Genomic DNA, 23769 nt, shown 5'->3' with positions numbered 1-23769 from the left:
CGTTTTAATGATATTCGACTTAGTTCCGCTTCTTCGAGCATCACAAGCTCGACTGAATAATTTTCAATATTCGATCCCAACTTATTTAATATTTGCTGATAAGTAGCTTATGGCGACTTAGAGTCTTCGTGATGTATAAACAGATACTAAATGCTGCTGAAGACACATTAAATATCATTATATATTGCTGGAGAGATATTCAATGATACAAAAGGCGCTTATATTCAAGTGATAAAATTATCTTTGTTCTTGTGGCTGAGACTACCTATATTCGTTATTCATTCTAAACTAGGTTAACATTTTATCATTGAACTCTGGAAGTGAACGCAAATTTTGGCAAAGTGAATGTCAACTGTCACGTTCATCATGTAAACAATGAATCCGCGAAATGCAATTGAGCGCAATAAATAGCTATTGAAAGGCGGTAAAAATAAAGGAAGAACGTTGCAACTACCATTACTCTTCCACAAAGCAATGGTATATGTCGTTTTATAGTGAAATCATACGCCTCCATTTGTTTCTGTTTTGGTTTCCCTTAAATTAGTCATTGATTGACATTTATAAATATCCATGCGTCCTAATGGGGTTTTTATCTAGTTAGTAATATTTAATGTCTCAATGTACGCTCAGATAATGGCCACACTTTATATGCAAAAAAATCGCTTGTCCTTTACCAAGTTGATTTTGACGAAATTTTAGGGAACAACGTCCACTAAGAATTACATTTCCCTTTAGACGAAAGCAGCGCCGTGTAAGTCATAATAATGTCGCGATTGAGTGCAGAGGAGTTGCAATTATTGATACGAAAAATCACCCCAATACTTTTACGTTTTTTAAGATAATTTTGTGGATGCGATAAAATGGTAATGCAGAAAAAGCGTGATTAGAGGATTTTTTTGTATTTTAAATGATTGTCTATTAGGGAAATAATAATAAAAATGCTATAAGTAAATAACTGATTTTTTACGATTTTTTCTTCAGTAAGGCAGTTTTGAAGTACACTGCTTTAAAAAATATTACTTCCTCGTAAAAAAAGAGTTCGAAGGTTAAGTGTTTATTGAGTTCCTTACATTTCCTTTAAGGCTACAAATCCGTGATAAGGCCGAGTTTGTAATATTACATATGAACGTTATGTGTTTCTCCAGCAAATTTATAATTTCACACCACCAAAACATTAAAATCAAGACAACCTTTGCATTGATGATATTTATAATTCTTGTTTATACTTCATTTAAAGGATGAGCACAATCAGTTTCGCCAATAACAATAATAATTTGTAGATTTAGACAAGATAGAAAATAAGGCAATGATGATAGCGCCTGTAATGATACTTTTTCAATCCGGGAAAAAAACTCTTCCATAGAAATATAGGAGTGTCTTAATATATTTTGTTCCCTTAAAAGTCATTCATGGTGATAATCAATGATAACACACGATAATCGATGATTATGGCAGAAGGATCCGTGTTTCGGTGATTAGTAATCACTGCCTAGTTAGTAATACTATCTTTAATATTCCCTAGTACATTGACGGTTGCTATTCAAAACAAAAACTGATGTGTGTTTTTCTGTATCTTAGGCGGTTACGTGTTCTTAAGCTTGGGTCCTGTTACTTCATGATAAAAAGATCTGAAAAAGATTTTGCTAATAAAGGGATATCAGTATTTAAAAAAATTCACTACTTATCATTTAAATGAATATTTTACATTATTTATTTTACTATTTCATACCAAGGTGCGTATAAAGATTACAATTAACCTAAACAAATCGCATATAGATGTTCCTCTTCAAAACATTTAAATAGGTATCTAAACTTATTTTACTGGATTTCCAGAAGAAAAGATCCATTTTTAATTTTACTCTTTTTACTTTCCTATTTTCTCTGATATATACTTAAACATGTGTTATTTCAGTGTAACATATCTACTTAATTTTCATGTCTAAAAATCTAATCTAATCTTTTTTTGTCGACAAGCTCTCAACACGCACGCCGTAGAAGTAGAAGTCTTTAATTTTTAATAATAAGTCTTTTATTGGAATAATAATGACTTATATTGTGTGAACGTTTCTAAACAATTTAGTAAGTTTTAGATATTGTATTTTAACACTTCAGTTGTTTTTTTGTATTTTATGATGCCACCGTTGTTTACTTACTATGATACTTAAAGGGTTTTTTTTTTTGAAAAGAGTAGTTCTTTTATAGCTTTAATTTGTTGAAAGTAGCCTCCCAATGATTTATACAAAGACCTTGTTTTAAAGTTAACGATGTTACTCTGGGGCTAGTGTACTGTAAGCCATTATTTTCGTTAGATTCCTGCCGAAATTAACGTGTAAATGTCTTCAGTGGGTTTGTAAAAGTAAGTTAGATATCGAAATCTTGATCTTCCCTCTGTGTATAATAATGTTGCTTTTTTAGTTTCAGGTAGGACTTAATTATGGTAATGATTTACCAAGGTTCCACACACTTTAGCCACAACACCTGTCCTTTTAAATGATATGGTGTTGGAATGTTTCGTGTCTTTTATATATACTGCTCTTTTTCTCAACACAGTACCAAAACCTCACTAAAGAAGTGAGTGGTAAAAATACTTTCAAATTTATAAAACTAATATATTTTGCATTGCAAGTTCTTTTTACTGGTTTTGAGGTTCGTTTCTGCTTGACTGCAGTACCTCAAAGGGTTAACGAATTTTTATGGTAGCACATGCCCACTGGGACAACATCTCTAATTCCTGTAAAATCTAAAACCTTTGTGAGATTTTTGTTCAAAGGGAAAAATGCAATTCAATAAAAACGAGCCTTTACTACCAGTAATTTGTAACTTCGTCAGTCTTTTATGTAGGAATTGACATTTTTGCATTACACAATTTCAATCAGAAACTGTCAAAAGTAAGATTTTAAAAATAAAAGGAATTCAATTGTAGGTTTTATTAATTTTTAATTGCCTATTTTATTATTCTTTTGTCTACACGAGAACAAAGGTATTAAAGAAAAATTTAAATTAATGCAAAATTTGCAGAAAATACCAATACATAAAGATAAATAAAATCATTTTCTCAGGAATATATCTTCACGAGTTATGGGAATTAAAGTTGTATTCTCAAACCTTTGTTCCAAAATTTGCAACAAGTATATCAGCTAAAAATATATCAGTAAGTTCTCACGAAATATCTGGATTTGATCGAACAAAGGAGAAAAAAGAGAAATTTGTAATCCATTATCACAGTACTAATCAATTGAAATCGTTAAAAATAGTATTACTATACGCCAAACGTTGTTTTTGGTACATAAGAAATACAAGAAGTTAAGTCTATTCCTCCCCTTAATAAAATAGTACACGCCACGTCATTTTTGCCTTCAGATCAGCTAAAATTACTTCTACTCATGAGATATACTTTTAACATAGTGACTTTGTACTGTGGAGACATTATGACTCAAACATTGGTTGCTGTTTAATTTTAGCACCTATTTATCAAATGCTGATAACCGCGAAAGACTTCAATATTTTTTCTGTCCCTGTAAGAATAAGTGGAATATTCATTGTGCTGTCAAATTGATTTTCCTTCCTTAATATTGATAAACTGCTTATTGTGTTCTAAATGACATAAAGATGAAGCAATACAGATTTACAACCTGTAATTAAAGTTTGCTTTCAGATAGTTTCAACAACAGGGCTTCCTGTATCCAATTATCTAAACAATAGTCTGAATCATCTCGTTCCCAAATTCGCGGTCAAAATCGTATGTGGATTGAGTGATTTGACATTAAAATTAGGCATAGCAATGTTTCATAAGTCAATCTAATTGGCATTTAACTGCGAAATCAAACTTTCCCACTTTTGCTACTTTGGTTTTCTTAAATTAGCCATTGAGAAATATTTGTAATTGAAATATGCATCCCAATGTAAGCGTTGTCTGATTAGTACCAATCACGTCGTGACTTCGAAGCGAAATCTGCCCCCTCCCAAAAAACTTTTCATAGGCTTGTCCAACTTGAATCAAACTTGGCACAATTATAGTACGTCACAAAAGGAGCAAAATGGCAGCAATAAATTTTTCTTGCGTCAGCACATTTTCTGTGACGTCATAAAAAGCTTAAAATTCGTTCAAAATGCCACTATCTGCTTAAAATTCAATTACTTTAGTTCTAGAGGGAATTTTTACATTCTGTTTAAAGCTAAATAAAACTTATTTAACATATTTTTTGGTTTTAACATAGATGGTATGAAAAATTGCCAAATATTGCCCGAAAATCATGTTTTTACCGTTTTTCGGGTAAAACCCTAAAATTCTTCTTGATGAGGCAAAGTTGTGTTGTAAGTTTCAAGTTCTAAACATAATCCTAACAAAAGTTATTACATTTTCTTTCTTATAAGGGTTTTGTAGAAAATTTTAGGGTAGTTTCGAGTAATAGCCAATATGAAAGCCTCTGAAAGGTATGGGACCTAAAAATTTTGCATGCAGGTGTCTAATAGATAATTATTGAAACTCATTAAGTATTGTAGCCATGGAACATAGCATTAAAGAGTTATTTCAAAAAAAGCGTCCGTAGGGTTAAAATTTAATTAATTTAAATTTAGTGCGAATTTTAACATTATGTACAAAGATTTTGACTGTCAAATATAAGCTATTTAAAATCATTTCCAGTTTTTACATAATTCACTTAAAAGAAAGTCAAAAATTGCACGAAAATCCGATTTTTGAGTAAATATCGGAGTAATTGAAAATCAGATCAATCACATGTCAGAATTTTACAGAATTATTATAAATTTGCGTTGCTCTAATGATAATCCTGTTATTATGTTTTCCCGATTAAAAGGATTTCATAGAGATTTTCAACGGTAATTTTGCGTAATAACCAAATAATGCAGCTTAGCAAAAAAAAGTATTTTATAAACGGCCGACTGAATAGTCTTACTGGGTTGAGTTAATACAGTCATACGCATACACATCTACTGAAGTGACCACGTACAACTTTTTGCGCATCCAAGTGCGCAAAAAATAGAATTTTCTCATTGTTCGCCAGTGGTTAAGCGCGGAAATTTTTATAGTAGTTTGTTTGTGACGCTTTTTTCAATTTCTTGATATCCAGGTGTCCTATCTCTACCCGACTAATAATATAAGTTCAGGTAGCCTTAATATCACTTTTATTCGCAAGTAAAATTTACCAATTAATAAATACTCATTGAAGACAAGAGGAAACTTCATTTAGCCATTCCCGTATATGTTTAATGTAGAGAAAAAACAGAAAAAATAAACATAATCAATGTTTAAGATATTTCATTCTTCTGAAGCCACATCAGAAGGAAAAAGTTTTTGCATGAGTAGGAATAATTATTTATCACCTATTAAACACGCTCCCTCCTACTATCACACCAAATTCTCTGACATTATAACTGGTTAAGGAGTTGTTTTAACCATTCTTTAGCAGTGTAACTATTTTTTAAGTTTTGTATCTGTTTATATCTCACACATAAAATAATTTTTTAGTAAAGCCACGTAAAGTTAAACGAGGGAATTATTATAATTTATATACAATGTCAAAAATAGACGTTAACGTCGTCTTAAAAATGCTTTACCACGATTCCATCTCTATCAATATATTGTAAAACCTGAATGTGATTATCAATATGTAACGTCAATACTATTTATGACTCCCTTTTAACTAACTATTCAGTAAAATTTCCTCTAAATTGAACAAAAGCACCTATGTTAAACTCTTGGTCTCCACGTGACGAACGCCTTACATTTGGGAAAGGATTATACGTTGAAAATACATTTTTATCTGGCTAAAAATTCATGTTTAAAGTTAGACATGGATTGCTACCTACAACTTTCACAAATTAATTTTCCAATATCAAGCATAGATACAATACCAGGTATGCAAAAAGTAATTTTATTATTCCAAAAACCATTCTTAAATCTACTACTTTTACCATTCGACACAGAGGTCCCGTTATATGGAATTCATTCTTAAATGAAAATACGTAGCATATTGATACTTTTATCTCTTTTAAAAAAGTAACAAAAGATAAGTTACTTTGAACAGTTATCGACAAAAGAAAGTATTTTTAGGATAGATATTGTAGCACATAGAAAAAACTGAGACTGAGAGTGTGAGAAAACATTATTCTTGTAAATATAGGAAAGTATACTTTATAAGTATTATTATAGAAACTCAACACTAGGGCCTCGATGATAACACTCCTTGTGTCTTCTACTTGCTCCTGCCGTTATTATATGTCAACCAGCATTGTAATTTATACATATGCATACGTTTATACCGGCGAAATAAAAATAATACGTTGCCTCTATTGTGTAGAGCATAAACTGCTGATCAAGACAGCGTATATGATCATGTGGTTTTAATAAGCAATTATTGAGATATAAAGGTTTAAAATGTTTCCTGACAGCAGCAATGGCCTGTCAAAACCCCAAAAAATTTTTTTAGAGATTTGTATACCTGTTGCCTTCATCGTATAGATCTTGAAACAATGATCAAGGAAATATATAGGATCATGTACTTTTGAGAAGCGGTTGCAGAGATATTAGGGTTTGAAGAGTTTTTGATGACGTCATCAACCCGTTCATCCCGAAACAGATTTTGGGACCCAGGTTTGGAAAACTTACCCAAATTGGTCCCAGGTGGTCCCTAGTTACCCACGCAGTGAAAAATTATTGACGTCACCACTTCGTTTCCAAGTTATTTGGCCTTAAAGTTTTAAGTGCACTGTAATGGCTTCACTTATGTTAATATACTTTCCTTTGACGTTAATATTGTTTACCGTTAAAGTTTGATAAATTACAGAACCGTTTTATGTATGTATATGTATTTTATATTTTATCCACTTTGCAAAAGTCACAGACAGAAGCTCCGTATTATTATATAGACTAGTCGATAAAACCCGTGGAAAAATCCACTTAGACAGAATAACAGTAAAAAAGAACTATTATTTAAATTTTGATGACGTCAGCAATGATCTGTCAACAACAAAATATTTTTTCATGGAAATTTGTTTTCACGTTGCCTCTATTGTGTAGAGCGTAAACTGCTGATCAAGACAACGTATATGATCATGTGGTTTTAATAAGCAATTAATGAGATATAAAGGTTTAAAATGTTTCCTGACGGCAGCAATGGCCTGTCAAAACCCCCAAAAAATTTTTTAGAAATTTGTATACCTGTTGCCTTCATCGTATAGATCTTGAAACAATGATCAAGGAAATATATAGGATCATGTACTTTTGAGAAACGGTTGCAGAGATATTAGGGTTTGAAGAGTTTTTGATGACGTCATCAACCCGTCCATCCCGAAACAGATTTTGGGACCCAGGTTTGGAAAACTTACCCAAATTGGTCCCAGGTGGTCCCTAGTTACCCACGCGGTGAAAAATTATTGACGTCACCACTTCGTTTCCAAGTTATTTGGCCTCAAAGTTTTAAGTGCACTGTAATGGCTTCACTTATGTTAATATACTTTCCTTTGACGTTAATATTGTTTACCGTTAAAGTTTGATAAATTACAGAACCGTTTTATGTATGTATATGTATTTTATATTTTATCCACTTTGCAAAAGTCACAGACAGAAGCTCCGCATTATTATATAGACTAGTCGATAAAGCCCGTGGAAAATCCACTAAAGCAGGATAAAAATTTTGATGTTAATGAGATATAAGGATGTAAAGATTTTGCTGACGTCAGCAATGGCCCCGTCAAAACTAATAATTTTTTTTTAGAAATTTGTATACCTGTTGCCTCTATCGTATAGATCTTGAAACACTGATCAAGAAAATGTATAGGATTATGTACTTTTGACAAACGGTTGCAGAGATATTAGGGTTTAAAGGATTTTGATGACGTCATCAACCCAGCCATTCCGAAACGGATTTGGGGACCCAGGTTTGGGAAACTTACCCAAATTGGTCTTAGGTGGTCCCACGCAGGAGATGACGTCAGTTATTTCCACCCGTTTCCATGTTATTAAGCCTTAAATTTAAAAGTGCAATGCAATGGCTTCACTAATCTTAATATACTTTCCTTTGACGTCAATATTGCCTTAACGTCAAAGTTTGCTAATTTACAGAACAAATTTATAGGCGATATTTTATAGACTTTATCAAAGAAATTTTATCCACTTTGCAAAAGTCACAGACAGAAGCTCCGTATTATTATAAGAGATCTATATTAAAATACTGATATGTATACGTCTGTCCGTCCGTCTGTCACGCAAAATGGTAGCTTAGTTGCGCATGTAGCGAGACGTACGCAATATGCGGTATAACAAGGACGGGCGAACCCGTGGATTCTTACACGGGCTAACGACTAGTTTATTCAAATTCTCATTGTTAAGACAAACAATGCGAGAAGGCTCGTTACTAGGTTCCAGCTCATTTTGTGCGTTACTCGCAATATGACTAATTACCGATTCTTTCAGTACAGAATCCCGACAATTTTACATAAAAAGATTAAGAAAATCATCAGGTTATCCACTGAATTCCGCCAAAGTTAATTGGTTAAAAAGCTCTCAGGGGCTTATTCTCGCCTTCGAAATGATTTACCTGCACAATTTCCAAGGAAATCAGTTGGAGAAAAAGCTCGAAGGTCAACCAGCCATATTTGTTGTTATCGTATGTATAGAAAAAACAAAACGTGTTTTTTTCAAGAAATTCTGAACGGAATATGAATTCTTCATAGATGTACGAAGGTAAGCGTTTATTCTTCACTTTAGTAATAACCTTTTAATGAAGGATGATAGCTAGCTAAAGTTTAAGGCCAAAATTCAACTGTAGATTTTCGGTGTTAATAAAGTGTCCCTTCAAATATATCCGGTGTATTATACCACGTTTTTTTAATAAAAATGGCGGTCTTGGAAAACTCGTGACATTAAAAACTTTGAAGTTTTTGTGAAAAAGCAAGTTGTGGCTAGTTATCGTTTTTAAAAGTTATATCAAAAAGGCTTTACTAATCTACTATCTTAGTTCGATTTAGGTTTCAAAAGCTGCTCTAAACATGTCATGAGCTATACCCTCGAGGGGGCTAACCACATAGAATTTAAATCAATGTTGCTAGCCAATAAAGAATTTCTCCAGGAACTATCCGTTCTGACTAATATTGTTTATACCTTCCTACGAAATTCCAAATGATAATTGGCACTGCATCAAATGTCGCAAAGAAATCTTCTCTCTGCTACAAAATGATTCCCCTGCTTGTAATGGTATTGAGAGCTTCTCTGCCATCTCAATGAATTTATTGAGACCTTTCTTCTTGCAATCAAATTCCTTTTCAACTAAAATTTGTAATCAGTTCTATGACATGGGAGGAGTCAACTATAAGTATTAAAAAATTAAAGAATTTGCCTCCAATGAGTTTTGAAAGACAATTTTTTCTGCATTGCATTTAAATATTGCCTCTCTTTCGCTCCATCTTGACGAACTTAAGCTCCTAATAAGCTATTGGGGGTTTGACTTCAGCATCATTGGTATTACTGAGACTAAGATCTCCACCCAAAATGTTCCCTCTCCCTACATAACTATTCTTTTAAACATACCCCTTCTAATTCTAATAATGGCGGGGCACTTTTATATACATCATCATCACTCGATTATGTATGCCGTGATGAATTAAACCAACTTGCTCAAAAGTAAACAGCTTGCATCTGTTTTTATAGAGATGACCCAAAACAGGGGGAGGGGTATAGTTGTTGGATGCACCTACAGACATCCCTGTATGTCCGTAGCTGATTTCAATTCACTGTATTTGTTAGAAGTTGTCTCTAAAGAAAAGAAAATGCTGGTTCTTTTAGGGGATTTTAACATTAACTTCTTAAACTGTGACACAGACAAACCTGTCGAGAAATTTTTAGATTTACCTTTCTCTTCTCCTTGCTTCCTCACATAACTTTTCCTACTAGAATAACAAACTCCTCCAGTCCTCTTGTAGATAATATAATCTCTAACGCATCTGACCTTGACACCATGTCTGGTAATATCTGTACTACAATCTCTGACCACTTGCCTCAATTTGTTATCTTTAACAAAAAAAACAACAAAAAAACAGTGTAATCTCCTTCTAATGTTAAGACTGGTGTCAGAGATTGAAAAAATTTTGATCGTGAAAGTTTTATTCTTGATGCAAACTGGGAACAAACTCTTGAAATAACTTCTGGCAATGCAGACCTCTCTTTCGAAAAATTCTATAACAGAGTTTAAGGCCTCCTTAAGCAGTATGCACCAACAAAAGCACTGACTAAGCGCCAACACAAACGTGATTTAAATCCTTGGATGACTAAAGGTATTATTAAGTCTATTTATCAACGTGATCGTCTTTATAAATCCTTTATAAAGACTAAAGATCCTTTAGATATGATCTCAGTAAACGTTATAGGCAGTATAGAAACTTAATTGTAACCTTGTCCAGGTGGAGAAGAAAATATTTTATGCAAGCTATTTCAGTGATAACCTGGGCAGTATTCACAAGGTGTGGCAAGGCTTCAATTTTATCATATCTTCCAAAAAGTCTAAATCTTCTTTTTCCTACCTGTCTCAATCTTCATAACACTAATGCCAATGATCCTTCCGTAATTTCTAATTCCTTCAATGATCATTTCTCTTCTATTGCTGATACCATACACTGATACCAATATTCCTTTTTCTCCAAAGCACTTCTCTCATTTTCATGAAAACAGAAATTCTATTTCGATTTTTCTCTCGCCAACTGACATTGATGAATTGGCTTCATGTATTGCCTGTAGGTCCATTTAGTATTTCTAGTCAATTATTAGCTCTTCTAAAATCTGAATTTGCCAAGCCACTCTTAATTCTGATCAATCTTTCTTTCTCTTCTGGTGTATTTCCATGCCAATTAAAAATTGCCAAGGTTATTCCTGTATTTAAAAAAGGATCCAAACTTGACGGCACAAATTATAGACCGATCTCTTTGCTATCTAATATTGAAAAGGTTAAAAAACTGATCTACAAACGTGTCACATCACAACATGATATCTTGTCATCTCAACAGTTTGAATTCAGGCGAAAACACTCCACAGCACACATATTATGGATGCATTAATAATGGTCAGTATGCGTGGTGTTTTTATTGACCTCCAGAAGCCTTTTGACACTGTTGACCACGAAATCCTCTTAGAAAACTGTTCCACTTTGGTATCTTGATCTATTTTGCTCCTTAAATCCAGTTACAGATTTATTAGTCATGGTTTCCCGCAAGGGTCCATGTGCTTCTCATTTATATAAATGACCTTTATTATGCTATCAAATATTCATTGGTTCATCATTTTGCTGATGAGACCAACTTAATATGTTTTAACAAGTCGTTAAAGTCCCTTTCAAAAAGAATCAACATGGATTTGAAGTTTCTTTCTCAATGGCTCAACGGCAACAAAATCTCTTTGAATGCAAGTAAAACTGAATATATCCTGCTTAAGCACAAGCTTGAACCTATAAACTATGACTTGAAAATCTTCATCAACAGCAAAAGACTCTTCCGTAGTAACTGCAATAAGGAACTTGGCATTTTACTAGATTTTGAACTTAGTTGGAAATCTCAGATCAATGAGGTTGCCATCAAACTCAAGAGGGTTAATGGAGCTATAGCTTCATCACTTCATTGACCGTATTTACTGTCTTCAACCTTTGAGCAGTGAGAGTCACCTCATTTGAACAGCAACAATCCCATTCCACCTCCCTTTTCTTTAATCTTGGTATTTTAAAATTTCCTGATTTGGTTCATATGAAAAATGTAACTTTTCTTTACAATCTATTTCATGAGAATCTTCTTAAGGCAATTCTCTATACCTTCAATGTTGACTTTTCCCATTCTCATCGGACTCGTGGATCTACTGTTGGTCTGATAAATCCCCCACTGTGTCCACCAAATCTTTTGACTCAAATTCTATTCGACTACAGTCCATTCATTCATGGAATTATGTTCAAAGCGCTCTCCCTTTTACTTAATTAGTCTCTCTCACCCCACCCAAGCTAAAATCTATGTTGAGCCAGTTATTCTTCTCATTGTACAGCTAAGTATTAGTATAATCAGTATACGTGATATTATTGTTTTGCACAAGTTTATGTATAGAATGTATAAAATTTATATTTTTGTTTAGTTTGTTTATTTGTTAAAGGTTACCAACATCTTGTCATTGCCCCTGGCTAATAATTTGGTCCTTAACAGTGATAGCCCTATTTCAAATATTTGCTATTTAACCTAATTTTAACCAACATTGTAAAGCTAAACTGTTGAATAAATAATTCTATCCTATTCTATAGAGATTGAAATTGTTCTTATATTTCCATATTTTCAGCATTTTAAATTTATTTTGTTGTACGTATATTGCAAGTATTTACAATGTAACATCCCTTTTATAAGTATACACACGTTTCGAATAATAGTAACAATTGATTCGGTGAAATTTTTTCCTTGAAAGATGTTCCCCATGTTTTTGAGTGTGCGTTTGTGTTTTTTAAGAGTCTTATCAAAAAAACTTCTGCTCTCTCTATGTTCTTATTGTGTTCTTATTTTTCAGCCACTCTCAGCGTAATTGTTTTTAAGTGTAAATATATTTGGCATAGGAAAAACAGGAGATTTTGATGTCAGGCATGGAAAATTAAAATTGACTGGATACAAAATCTATTTGTTTAGATGTTATGTTTTATCTTAGTAAGATTTGTTGGTCTACAACAACAGGTCAATTAAAAGCTATCTAGCTCTGCTTGGCTAAGAGAGATCTTAATGATATATTTATCAAAATCTTCCAGCTTATTTAGTACTGCTAATAACCTTACATCATATGTGGTAAAAATCCTTTTCTATCTATGGCTCAAAATAAAATACTTTTTATCATTGACATTTGTTTACCTTTTTTTTCCAAAGCCTCGCTTAAATATTTTTTTCACGACCAATCTCTTTAAATAGAAGCTGAAAAAACACATTTTACTATGTCAATGATAAGATAAGTCTGTACCTTGGAAGAATGTGTTGATGAACACGCTAGCTGTAAAGTCTCACCGACGAAAGGTGAATAGTATTGGATTAAAGATGAGGTTCAAACTACAAGTAAGTAAACAATACATAAAATACCAATAATATTACAAACATTGAGCAAATAACTAACTAAATTTTTGTTATTCTATATATTACGAAACTCTGTGCTGATCCAGCAGAAAAAGCAAACCCCAAGGTTGAACAAACTGGCGCTAAACCGATTTGATGACAAGAGTCTTGTACAGACGAATCTGATCTGTAGGTTCGTTAAATCAGTAATCTCCAGAGCAGCATCCGATGTGACAAATAGATCGTACCAATTTTTACCTTTCTTGAGGCTTGCATGGTTTGTCGATCCCGTGACAAGTATTTTAGCACGGGTTTCCCCAGCTATTTTAAGCGCTCTGCAAGAAGTACGGATATCTTCAATCCCCAAGAATCTCCCGAGATCAGCACATTTGAAACGAGGATGTGAGTGTTGATTGCAAAAAGTCTCGAGGATGTGAGTGTTCATTGCACAAAGTCTCGACGACTGCAGCAGTTACGGCGTTATAAGAACAATTTATAATTATGCAGAAATAACAATGAGCAACCGTTACTTTTATAATTTACGCGGGAGTTTTAAAAAATTTTGTTTACAAAACTGAATGTGAAAACAAAGCAACCTGCAAATTGGCAACGGATGGTTTCAATAGAAATCACTGAGATGTATCTCTTTCACTCTTTAAACCTCCTTGCTTGTACTTTAGAATCCAACTGGGTTTTTTTTGGCAATCTATACAAAAGCTTACTCTCGAGTTTTCTCCACTGGCTTTCATATGAGCACGGATCTTCTGGGGATGAGCAAGTGATCCCAATCAGACAATTTACGAGCTCATCTCCCACGCCACCTTATATCGGTGCCATCTGGCTTACTGCCTCCCAGACCAGGCAAGTGGGTCTAATTGGCCAATCCTTCTCGCCGTGCTCCGGTGCTTTCACTGCTTACGCCGCCACTGAGCAAGGCGACACGAAATAATAGTAAAAGCATCATATTTTTTATACACTTCTCTAGGATCCTGTGGGCCCTCGGATGTTCAAGTTGTACATACAGGAAAGCATGTTTTGGCTGCCGGAAAGAGTGGAAACTGCTTCAACCTTCAACCTTCAAGTATCAACACTGTACAAACTCCTATGGACATGCCAAGCTTGGTCAACCTTACGAGGTAAAACCCTGACTTGTAGGCGTGATGAATTTCGCGTTGTCACCCTCAACATGTTGCCACCTGTCACCATTGGCAATTACAGCACCTTCTGTTCTAAATCTACTCGCAACACACTTTTGCAGATCCAAATGTTGAGTAAGGAGTCTTGTACCGGCTGAAACCATCATCGAAAGGCATGCTTACTTTCATCCTTCCGAATATACGTTGCGCATGGTAGTAGCTATGGAAGCAAAATATGCTGTTTGTAAGTGTTGAAGATCTGTCATATGCTTTATAGAAATCCCAGTGCTTTTGTAGCACAATGCGTTGCGAAATTGACCCGAATGTTCCAGTACCCCAACGGCTGCCCTGCCTGTTTTTAGGATTCTGTTAGGATATTTGGTAAACTCTGGTAATACCACTGGTATACGCGCGTTGCGTGTCGATATGCGTTTTAACTTTGTGATAGGCAGGGGCCATTCTCCCTGATTCAACTTTGTACTAAGCACTTGAATTATACGAGTCAACGTTCATCCTTTCTTCTAGAAGTAATATAAACGACTCTGTATGACAGACATCGTTACACCCACGCTTTTTGACAATTACCTAGGGCAGTATACGAGGATTGCGTTTAAGTCGATCAGTATTCGACCTACGTGGTTTAACATGTTGCTCACCAACAGTGCCATTATCACAAAAGTGGGGCTAGCTCACAATTTTACCTGGATCACGTTCAAGAACAGGTTGTATACGATTGAAGATATAGCGGCACATATTAACGCAAAAGTCAAGGGAAAAGCCATGGTTTTTGTGCGCAAGAATGGTCTCTGTAGGATTCCTGTTTCGATCGACCGTAAGCAAAGGGATTTGAGGAGTCGTACGGAGCCGGCTGATGGTAACTATTTCACGAAGGGCGACTGTGGTAAGTGGTATAAGACTGTTATGTACAATTGACTACGACTTGTCTGTCCTCAGCTGAATAACCACTATTGTGTTTCTGTTGGTAAAAAGTCTACGATTCTTGCTATACTGAATATCAGAGAAACAACCTACAAAAGTATGATTACATGAAATTTTTACCCGCTATCTCCCTTCCTCTGAAGAGGCCAACAGACAGTCTCCAGTTAAATACCATTATGACAAAAATGTAGCTTTTACAGCAATTACCATGCAGGTGCTGATAGAAAAAGTATGGATAGTGTGAAGTTATATCCGACATTATCACCTACTGCGCCTGAGGACGACAGCATGCAGGATGAAAAACAGACATACAGACTAAAAAAAATTGAAGAAATTGCGAATTACCTCCACAAGGGGATTAAAGAGAGTGATACACTCGCAAAAAAGTTCAAGATGCATAGTAAGTGGGTTTGGTATTGTGATCATGGATTGCAAGGCGTTAGCATGATCACTACTGGGTGCGGACTCGGAGCACTAGCCACAGGTCTAGGCGCACCGATGTGTATAGCTACAGGAGTTATAGGAATGCTTCGAGAAGGTTAGAGGTAAAGGCACAGAAGCATGAGAGTATCAGACTACTCGCTCGTAAACGACTTTGAGTTCAGCTTATTTGTGCAGGAAAATCAGCGGTATACGGTGCTAAAGAAACAGATTCAACAACGAGTAAAACGCATCGTCAATAACATCAGTGAACAAGAGCGTGTAGAGCTAGTCGCAATAGGTAAACAGGAAGGTAAAAACGAAGTGTTAAAGTTACAATCAGTATGCCAACAGTACCTAAAGGATCCGCCTGGGTATTTGGTATCATTTTTGTAGCTTGTGTATCTCTATTGATTAGATTCTGTTAGTACAACAATCTTATTTATTCGTACCATGCAACTAAACTGTAGGCAACAATAAATTCAGTGATGGTAAAAATATTATGTACGAAGCAGTAGTAATATGTCAATGCCATAAGGGTAGTTATCAGTCACCCGTAAGCAAATTGCTCCATCGAAAATTTTTGGACGTATAAATATTTAACACTCTTTTATCTTTTCACTGGCTCGAAAAAAACACAACTTAATTAATTCTAAAGAATATTGACGGGAGAGCGACTGCAAAAAATTGTTTCTTTTTTTTAGAGGATAAAAAAACGTATGCTGGATTCAGTGAAATCGAATATCGAAATTTATCAGCCTCGTTTTAATGATATTCGACTTACTTTCGCTTCTTCGAACATCACAAGCTTGACTGAATAATTTTCAATATTTTATCCCAACCTATTTAATATTTGCTAATAAGTAGCTTATGGCGACTTAGAGTCTTCGTGATGTATAAACAGATACTAAATGCTGCTGAAGACACAATAAATATCATTATATATTGCTGGAGAGATATTCAATGATACAAAAGGCGCTTATATTCAAGTGATAAAATTATCTTTGTTCTTGTGCTCTATGTTTAGACTACCTATATTCGTTATTCATTCTAAACTAGGTTAACATTTTATCATTGAACTCTGAAAGTGAACGCAAATTTTGGCAAAGTGAATGTCAACTGTCACGTTCATCATGTAAACAATGAATCCGCAAAATACAATTGAGCGCAATAAATAGCTATTGAAAGGCGATAAAAATAAAGGAAGAACTTTGCAACTACCATTACGCTTCCACAAAGCAATGGTATATGTCGTTTTATAGTGAAATCATACGCCACAATTTGTTTCTGTTTTGGTTTCCCTTAAATTAGTCATTGATTGACATTTATAAATATCCATGCGTCCTAATGGAGTTTTTATCTAGTTAGTAATATCTTTAATGTCTCAATGTACGCACAGATAATGGCCACACTTTATATGCAAAAAAATCGCTTGTCCTTTACCAAGTTGATTTTGACGAAATTTTAAGGGAACAGCGTCCACTAAGAATTACATTTCCCTTTAGACGAAGGCAGCGCCGTGTAAGTCATAATAATGTCGCGATTGAGTGCAGAGGAGTTGCAATTATTGATACAAAAAATCACCCCGATACTTTTACGTTTTTTAAGATAATTTTGTGGATGCGATAAAATGGTAATGCAGAAAAAGCGTGATTAGAGGATTTTTTTGTATTTTAAATGATTGTCTATTAGGGAAATAATAATAAAAATGCTATAAGTAAATAACTGATTTTTTACGATTTTTTCTTCAGTAAGGCAGTCTTGAAGTACACTGCTTTAAAAAATATTACTTCCTCGTAAAAAAAGAGTTCGAAGGTTAAGTGTTTATTGAGTTCCTTACATTTCCTTTAAGGCTACAAATCCGTGATAAGGCTGAGTTTGTAATATTACATATGAACGTTATGTGTTTCTCCAGCAAATTTATAATTTCACACCACCAAAACATTAAAATCAAGACAACCTTTGCATTGATGATATTTATAATTCTTGTTTATACTTCACTTAAAGGATGAGCACAATCAGTTTCGCCAATAACAATAATAATTTGTAGATTTAGACAAGATAGAAAATAAGGCAATGATGATAGCGCCTGTAATGATACTTTTTCAATCCGGGAAAAAAACTCTTCCATAGATATATAGGAGTGTCTTAATATATTTTGTTCCCTTAAAAGTCATTCATGGTGATAATCAATGATAACACACGATAATCGATGATTATGGCAGAAGGATCCGTGTTTCGGTGATTAGTAATCACTGCCTAGTTAGTAATACTATCTTTAATATTCTCTAGTACATTGACGGTTGCTATTCAAAACAAAAACTGATGTGTGTTTTTCTGTATCTTAGGCGGTTACGTGTTCTTAAGCTAGGAATATCAGTATTTAAAAAAATTCACTACTTATCATTTCAATGAATATTTTACTTTATTTATTTTACTATTTCATACCAAGGTGCATATAAAGATTACAAATAACCTAAACAAATCGCATATAGATGTTCCTCTTCAAAACATTTAAATAGGTATCTAAACTTATTTTACTGGATTTCCAGAAGAAAAGATCCATTTTTAATTTTACTCTTTTTACTTTCCTATTTTCTCTGATATATACTTAAAACATGTGTTATTTCAGTGTGACATATCTACTTAATTTTCATGTCTAAAAATCTAATCTAATCTTTTTTGTCGACAAGCTCTCAACACGCACGCCGTAGAAGTAGAAGTCTTTAATTTTTAATGATAAGTCTTTTATGGGAATAATAATGACTTATATTGTGTGAACGTTTTTTTTGTATTTTATGATGCCACCGTTGTTTACTTACTATGATACTTAAAGGCGTTTTTTTTATTGAAAAGAGTAGTTCTTTTATAGCTTTAATTTGTTGAAAGTAGCCTCCCAATGATTTATACAAAGACCTTGTTTTTAAGTTAACGATGTTACTCTGGGGCTAGTGTACTGTAAGCCATTATTTTCGTTAGATTCCTGCCGAAATTAACGTGTAAATGTCTTCAGTGGGTTTATAAAAGTAAGTTAGATATCGAAATCTTGATCTTCCCTCTGTGTATAATAATGTTGCTTTTTTAGTTTCAGGTAGGACTTAATTATGATAATGATTTACCAAGGTTCCACACACTTTAGCCACAACACCTGTCCTTTTAAATGATATGGTGTTGGAATGTTTCGTGTCTTTTATATATACTGCTCTTTTTCCCAACACAGTACCAAAATCTCACTAAAGAAGTGAGAGGTAAAAATACTTTCAAATTTATAAAACTAATATATTTTGCATTGCAAGTTCTTTTTACTGGTTTTGAGGTTCGTTTCTGCTTGACTGCAGTACCTCAAAGGGTTAACGAATTTTTATGGTAGCACATGCCCACTGGGACAACATCTCTAATTTCTGTAAAATCTAAAACCTTTGTGAGATTTTTGTTCAAAGGGAAAAATGCAATTCAATAAAAACGAGCCTTTACTACCGGTAATTTGTAACTTCGTCAGTCTTTTATGTAGGAATTGACATTTTTGCATTATACAATTTCAATCAGAAACTGTCAAAAGTAAGATTTTAAAAATAAAAGGAATTCAATTGTAGGTTTTATTAATTTTTAATTGCCTATTTTATTATTCTTTTGTCTACACGAGAACAAAGGTATTAAAGAAAAATTTAAATTAATGCAAAATTTGCAGAAAATACCAATACATAAAGATAAATAAAATCATTTTCTCAGGAATACATCTTCACGAGTTATGGGAATTAAAGTTGTATTCTCAAACCTTTGTTCCAAAATTTGCCACAAGTATATCAGCTAAAAATATATCAGTAAGTTCTCACGAAATATCTGGATTTGATCGAACAAAGGAGAAAAAAGAGAAATTTGTAATCCATTATCACGGTACTAATCAATTGAAATCGTTAAAAATAGTATTACTATACGACATACGTTGTTTCTGGTACATAAGAAATACAAGAAGTTAAGTCTATTCCTTCCCTTAATAAAATAGTACATGCTACGTCAGACCAGCAAAAAATTACTTTTACTCATGACATATACTTTTAACATAGTGACTTTGTACTGTGGAGACATTATGACTCAAACATTGGTTGCTGTTTAATTTTAGCACCTATTTATCAAATGCTGATAACCGCGAAAGACTTCAATATTTTTTCTGTCCCTGTAAGAATAAGTGGAATATTCATTGTGCTGTCAAATTGATTTTCCTTCCTTAATATTGATAAACTGCTTATTGTGTTCTAAATGACATAAAGATGAAGCAATACAGATTTACAACCTGTAATTAAAGTTTGCTTTCAGATAGTTTCAACAACAGGGCTTCCTGTATCCAATTATCTAAACAATAGTCTGAATCATCTCGTTCCCAAATTCGCGGTCAAAATCGTATGTGGATTGAGTGATTTGACATTAAAATTAGGCATAGCAATATTTGCTACTTTGGTTTTCTTAAATTAGCCATTGAGAAATATTTGTAATTGAAATATGCATCCCAATGTAAGCGTTGTCTGATTAGTACCAATCACGTCGTGACTTCGAAGCGAAATCTGCCCCCTCCCCAAAAACTTTTCATAGGCTTGTCCAACTTGAATCAAACTTGGCACAATTATAGTACGTCACAAAAGGAGCAAAATAGCAGCAATAAATTTTTCTTGCGTCAGCACATTTTCTGTGACGTCATAAAAAGCTTAAAATTCGTTCAAAATGCCACTATCTGCTTAAAATTCAATTACTTTAGTTCTAGAGGGAATTTTTACATTCTGTTTAAAGTTTCAGAAAGCTAAATAAAACTTATTTAACATATTTTTTGGTTTTAACATAGATGGTATGAAAAATTGCCAAATATTGCCCGAAAATCATGTTTTTACCGTTTTTCGGGTAAAACCCTAAAAATCGGGAAATCAGATTACCCATGTCAGCAAAACATGCACAATGATTCTTCTTGATGAGGCAAAGTTGTGTTGTAAGTTTCAAGTTCTAAACATAATCCTAACAAAAGTTATTACATTTTCTTTCGTATAAGGGTTTTGTAGAGAATTTTAGGGTAGTTTCGAGTAATAGCCAATATGAAAGCCTCTGAAAGGTATGGGACCTAAAAATTTTGCATGCAGGTGTCTAATAGATAATTATTGAAACTCATTAAGTATTGTAGCCATGGAACATAGCATTAAAGAGTTATTTCAAAAAAAGCGTCCGTAGGGTTAAAATTTAATTAATTTAAATTTAGTGCGAATTTTAACATTATGTACAAAGATTTTGACTGTCAAATATAAGCTATTTAAAATCATTTCCAGTTTTTACATAATTCACTTAAAAGAAAGTCAAAAATTGCACGAAAATCCGATTTTTGAGTAAATATCGGAATAATTGAAAATCAGATCAATCACATGTCAGAATTTTACAGAATTATTATAAATTTGCGTTGCTCTAATGATAATCCTGTTATTATGTTTTCCCGATTAAAAGGATTTCATAGAGATTTTCAACGGTAATTTTGCGTAATAACCAAATAATGCAGCTTAGCAAAAAAAAGTATTTTATAAACGGCCGACTGAATAGTCTTACTGGGTTGAGTTAATACAGTCATACGCATACACATCTACTGAAGTGACCACGTACAACTTTTTGCGCATCCAAGTGCGCAAAAAAATAGAATTTTCTCATTGTTCGCCAGTGGTTAAGCGCGGAAAATTTTATAGTAGTTGGTTTGTGACGCTTTTTTCAATTTCTTGATATCCAGGTGTCCTATCTCTAACCGACTAATAATATAAGTTCAGGTAGCCTTAATATCACTTTTATTCGCAAGTAAAATTTACCAATTAATAAATACTCATTGAAGACAAGAGGAAACTTCATTTAGCCATTCCCGTATATGTTTAATGTAGAGAAAAAACAGAAAAAATAAACATAATCAATGTTTAAGATATTTCATTCTTCTGAAGCCACATCAGAAGGAAAAAGTTTTTGCATGAGTAGGAATAATTATTTATCACCTATTAAACACGCTCCCTCCTACTATCACACCAAATTCTCTGACATTATAACTGGTTAAGGAGTTGTTTTAACCATTCTTTAGCAGTGTAACTATTTTTTAAGTTTTGTATCTGTTTATATCTCACACATAAAATAATTTTTTAGTAAAGCCACGTAAAGTTAAACGAGGGAATTATTATAATTTATATACAATGTCAAAAATAGACGTTAACGTCGTCTTAAAAATGCTTTACCACGATTCCATCTCTATCAATATATTGTAAAACCTGAATGTGATTATCAATATGTAACGTCAATACTATTTATAACTCCCTTTTAACTAACTATTTAGTAAAATTTCCTCTAAATTGAACAAAAGCACCTATGTTAAACTCTTGGTCTCCACGTGACAAACGCCTTACATTTGGGAAAGGATTATACGTTGAAAATACATTTTTATCTGGCTAAAAATTCATGTTTAAAGTTAGACATGGATTGCTACCTACAACTTTCACAAATCAATTTTCCAATATCAAGCATAGATACAATACCAGGTATGCAAAAAGTAATTTTATTATTCCAAAAACCATTCTTAAATCTACTACTTTTACCATTCGACACAGAGGTCCCGTTATATGGAATTCATTCTTAAATAAAAATACGTAGCATATTGATTTTAAAAAAGTAACAAAAGATAAGTTACTTTGAACAGTTATCGACAAAAGAAAGTATTTTTAGGATAGATATTGTAGCACATAGAAAAAACTGAGACTGAGAGTGTGAGAAATTATTCTTGTAAATATAGGAAAGTATACTTTATAAGTATTATTATAGAAGCTCAACACTAGAGGCTCGATGATAACACTCCTTGTGTCTTCTACTTGCTCCTGCCGTTATTTTATGCCAACTAGCATTGTAATTTATATATATGCATACTTTTATACTGGCGAAATATATATAATACTACTTCTCAGGAAAACTTTAACACCTGATTAAAACCTCAACTCTCGTTGACAAAATATCTAAATATATTTTTTACATGTTTAGCAATTTAATTGTACGAAGGGATTTCAATAAATGAGACAATTTTTTTTTTTTTGGTTTAAAAATTATCAGTACTAACAGCAGTCGTTTTGCAGTAGTAATTAAAAATATTTCATAAACAAAACCCATTACTAACGTGTCACACGTAATCCCACAGAATTCAAACTGATTATATGTTCTGCGTACTGGGTAAGGAAGTGAAGACTAAATTGTTATTTTACGAAATAATTTTTCTTCTATCTATTATCTATTTCACGATCTTGCAATCTCGGATGCGTGAGAGAAAAATTTAAGCCGCTTCATCATAATTTTAAACACACTTTAATGTGTAAAATATAAATAAATATCATTAACAAGCTAAAAAAAACATAATGAAATATTACTAATATTCCTCCTTCTCCTTCTCCTCTCATAAAGTTGGTAAAATGCAATTTGAAGCAAATAAACGTTTCCTCATATCTAATAAAATTATACTTAAATGAGGAAATGTTTGCGTACATGACAACAGACATTAGTAATTGTATTCAATGCGATTTATTCAATAAGTAGTACTCACCGTTAATGACAACGTGGTCCAGCCACATCATATATGCACTCAAATCAATTTTATATTGAGTAAAGAAAGACACTGACCAAAGCAAAATTTAAAGGAACAAATTGAAAGATGTTTTTTATTCTGAAATCTAATGACAAAATAACAATATACGTTATTCTGTCATTAAATGAAACAAAAAATGCTGATAATTGAGGGATGAAAACTTTCTTAGTTTTTGTACCTCAACGTTTAGACTTCCTGTATCCGTTAATTCATTCTAAACTAGGCTGAAATTGTATCATTAAACTCAGGAAGTAAACGCAAATTTGTGTAAAAGATGGTGATGGAAATCTTTTTGACCACTGTCACTTTCATCAAAAAAGTAATAATGCAGCAAAATGCAATTAAAAGCTATTCTGGTGCGATAAAAAGAAAAGGGAGGATCGTTACATTTAACCATGACTATTTAACTAGACAATGACATATTGTACTTACAGCGAAATCAAACGCCTCTATTTGTCTGTTTTGGTTTCCCTTAAATTGATCATTGATTGATATTTATAAATATCACATGCATCCTAATGGAGTTTTTATCTAGCCAGTAATATCTTAATTCTTTGGATTAACATGCGAACAATTACC

General features: G+C 33.2%; 2 protein-coding genes across 2 annotated transcripts in view; both read left to right on the top strand.

The window, feature by feature from the left end:
• Positions 1-23769, top strand: part of LOC130612143 (zinc finger protein Gfi-1b-like) — an 81613-nt gene that overhangs the window by 11497 nt on the left and 46347 nt on the right. The window lies entirely within an intron of this gene.
• Positions 10675-11067, top strand: LOC130612071 (uncharacterized). Its single transcript, XM_057433361.1, has one exon. It carries the CDS (start codon positions 10675-10677, stop codon positions 11065-11067), a length of 393 nt encoding a protein of 130 aa, XP_057289344.1.

Source organism: Hydractinia symbiolongicarpus, chromosome 10 (assembly GCF_029227915.1).
Source record: "Hydractinia symbiolongicarpus strain clone_291-10 chromosome 10, HSymV2.1, whole genome shotgun sequence".
Taxonomy (NCBI): Eukaryota; Metazoa; Cnidaria; class Hydrozoa; order Anthoathecata; family Hydractiniidae; genus Hydractinia; species Hydractinia symbiolongicarpus.
Note: the sequence above shows the minus strand (reverse complement) of the source record. Positions and strands in the feature narration are given on the sequence as shown.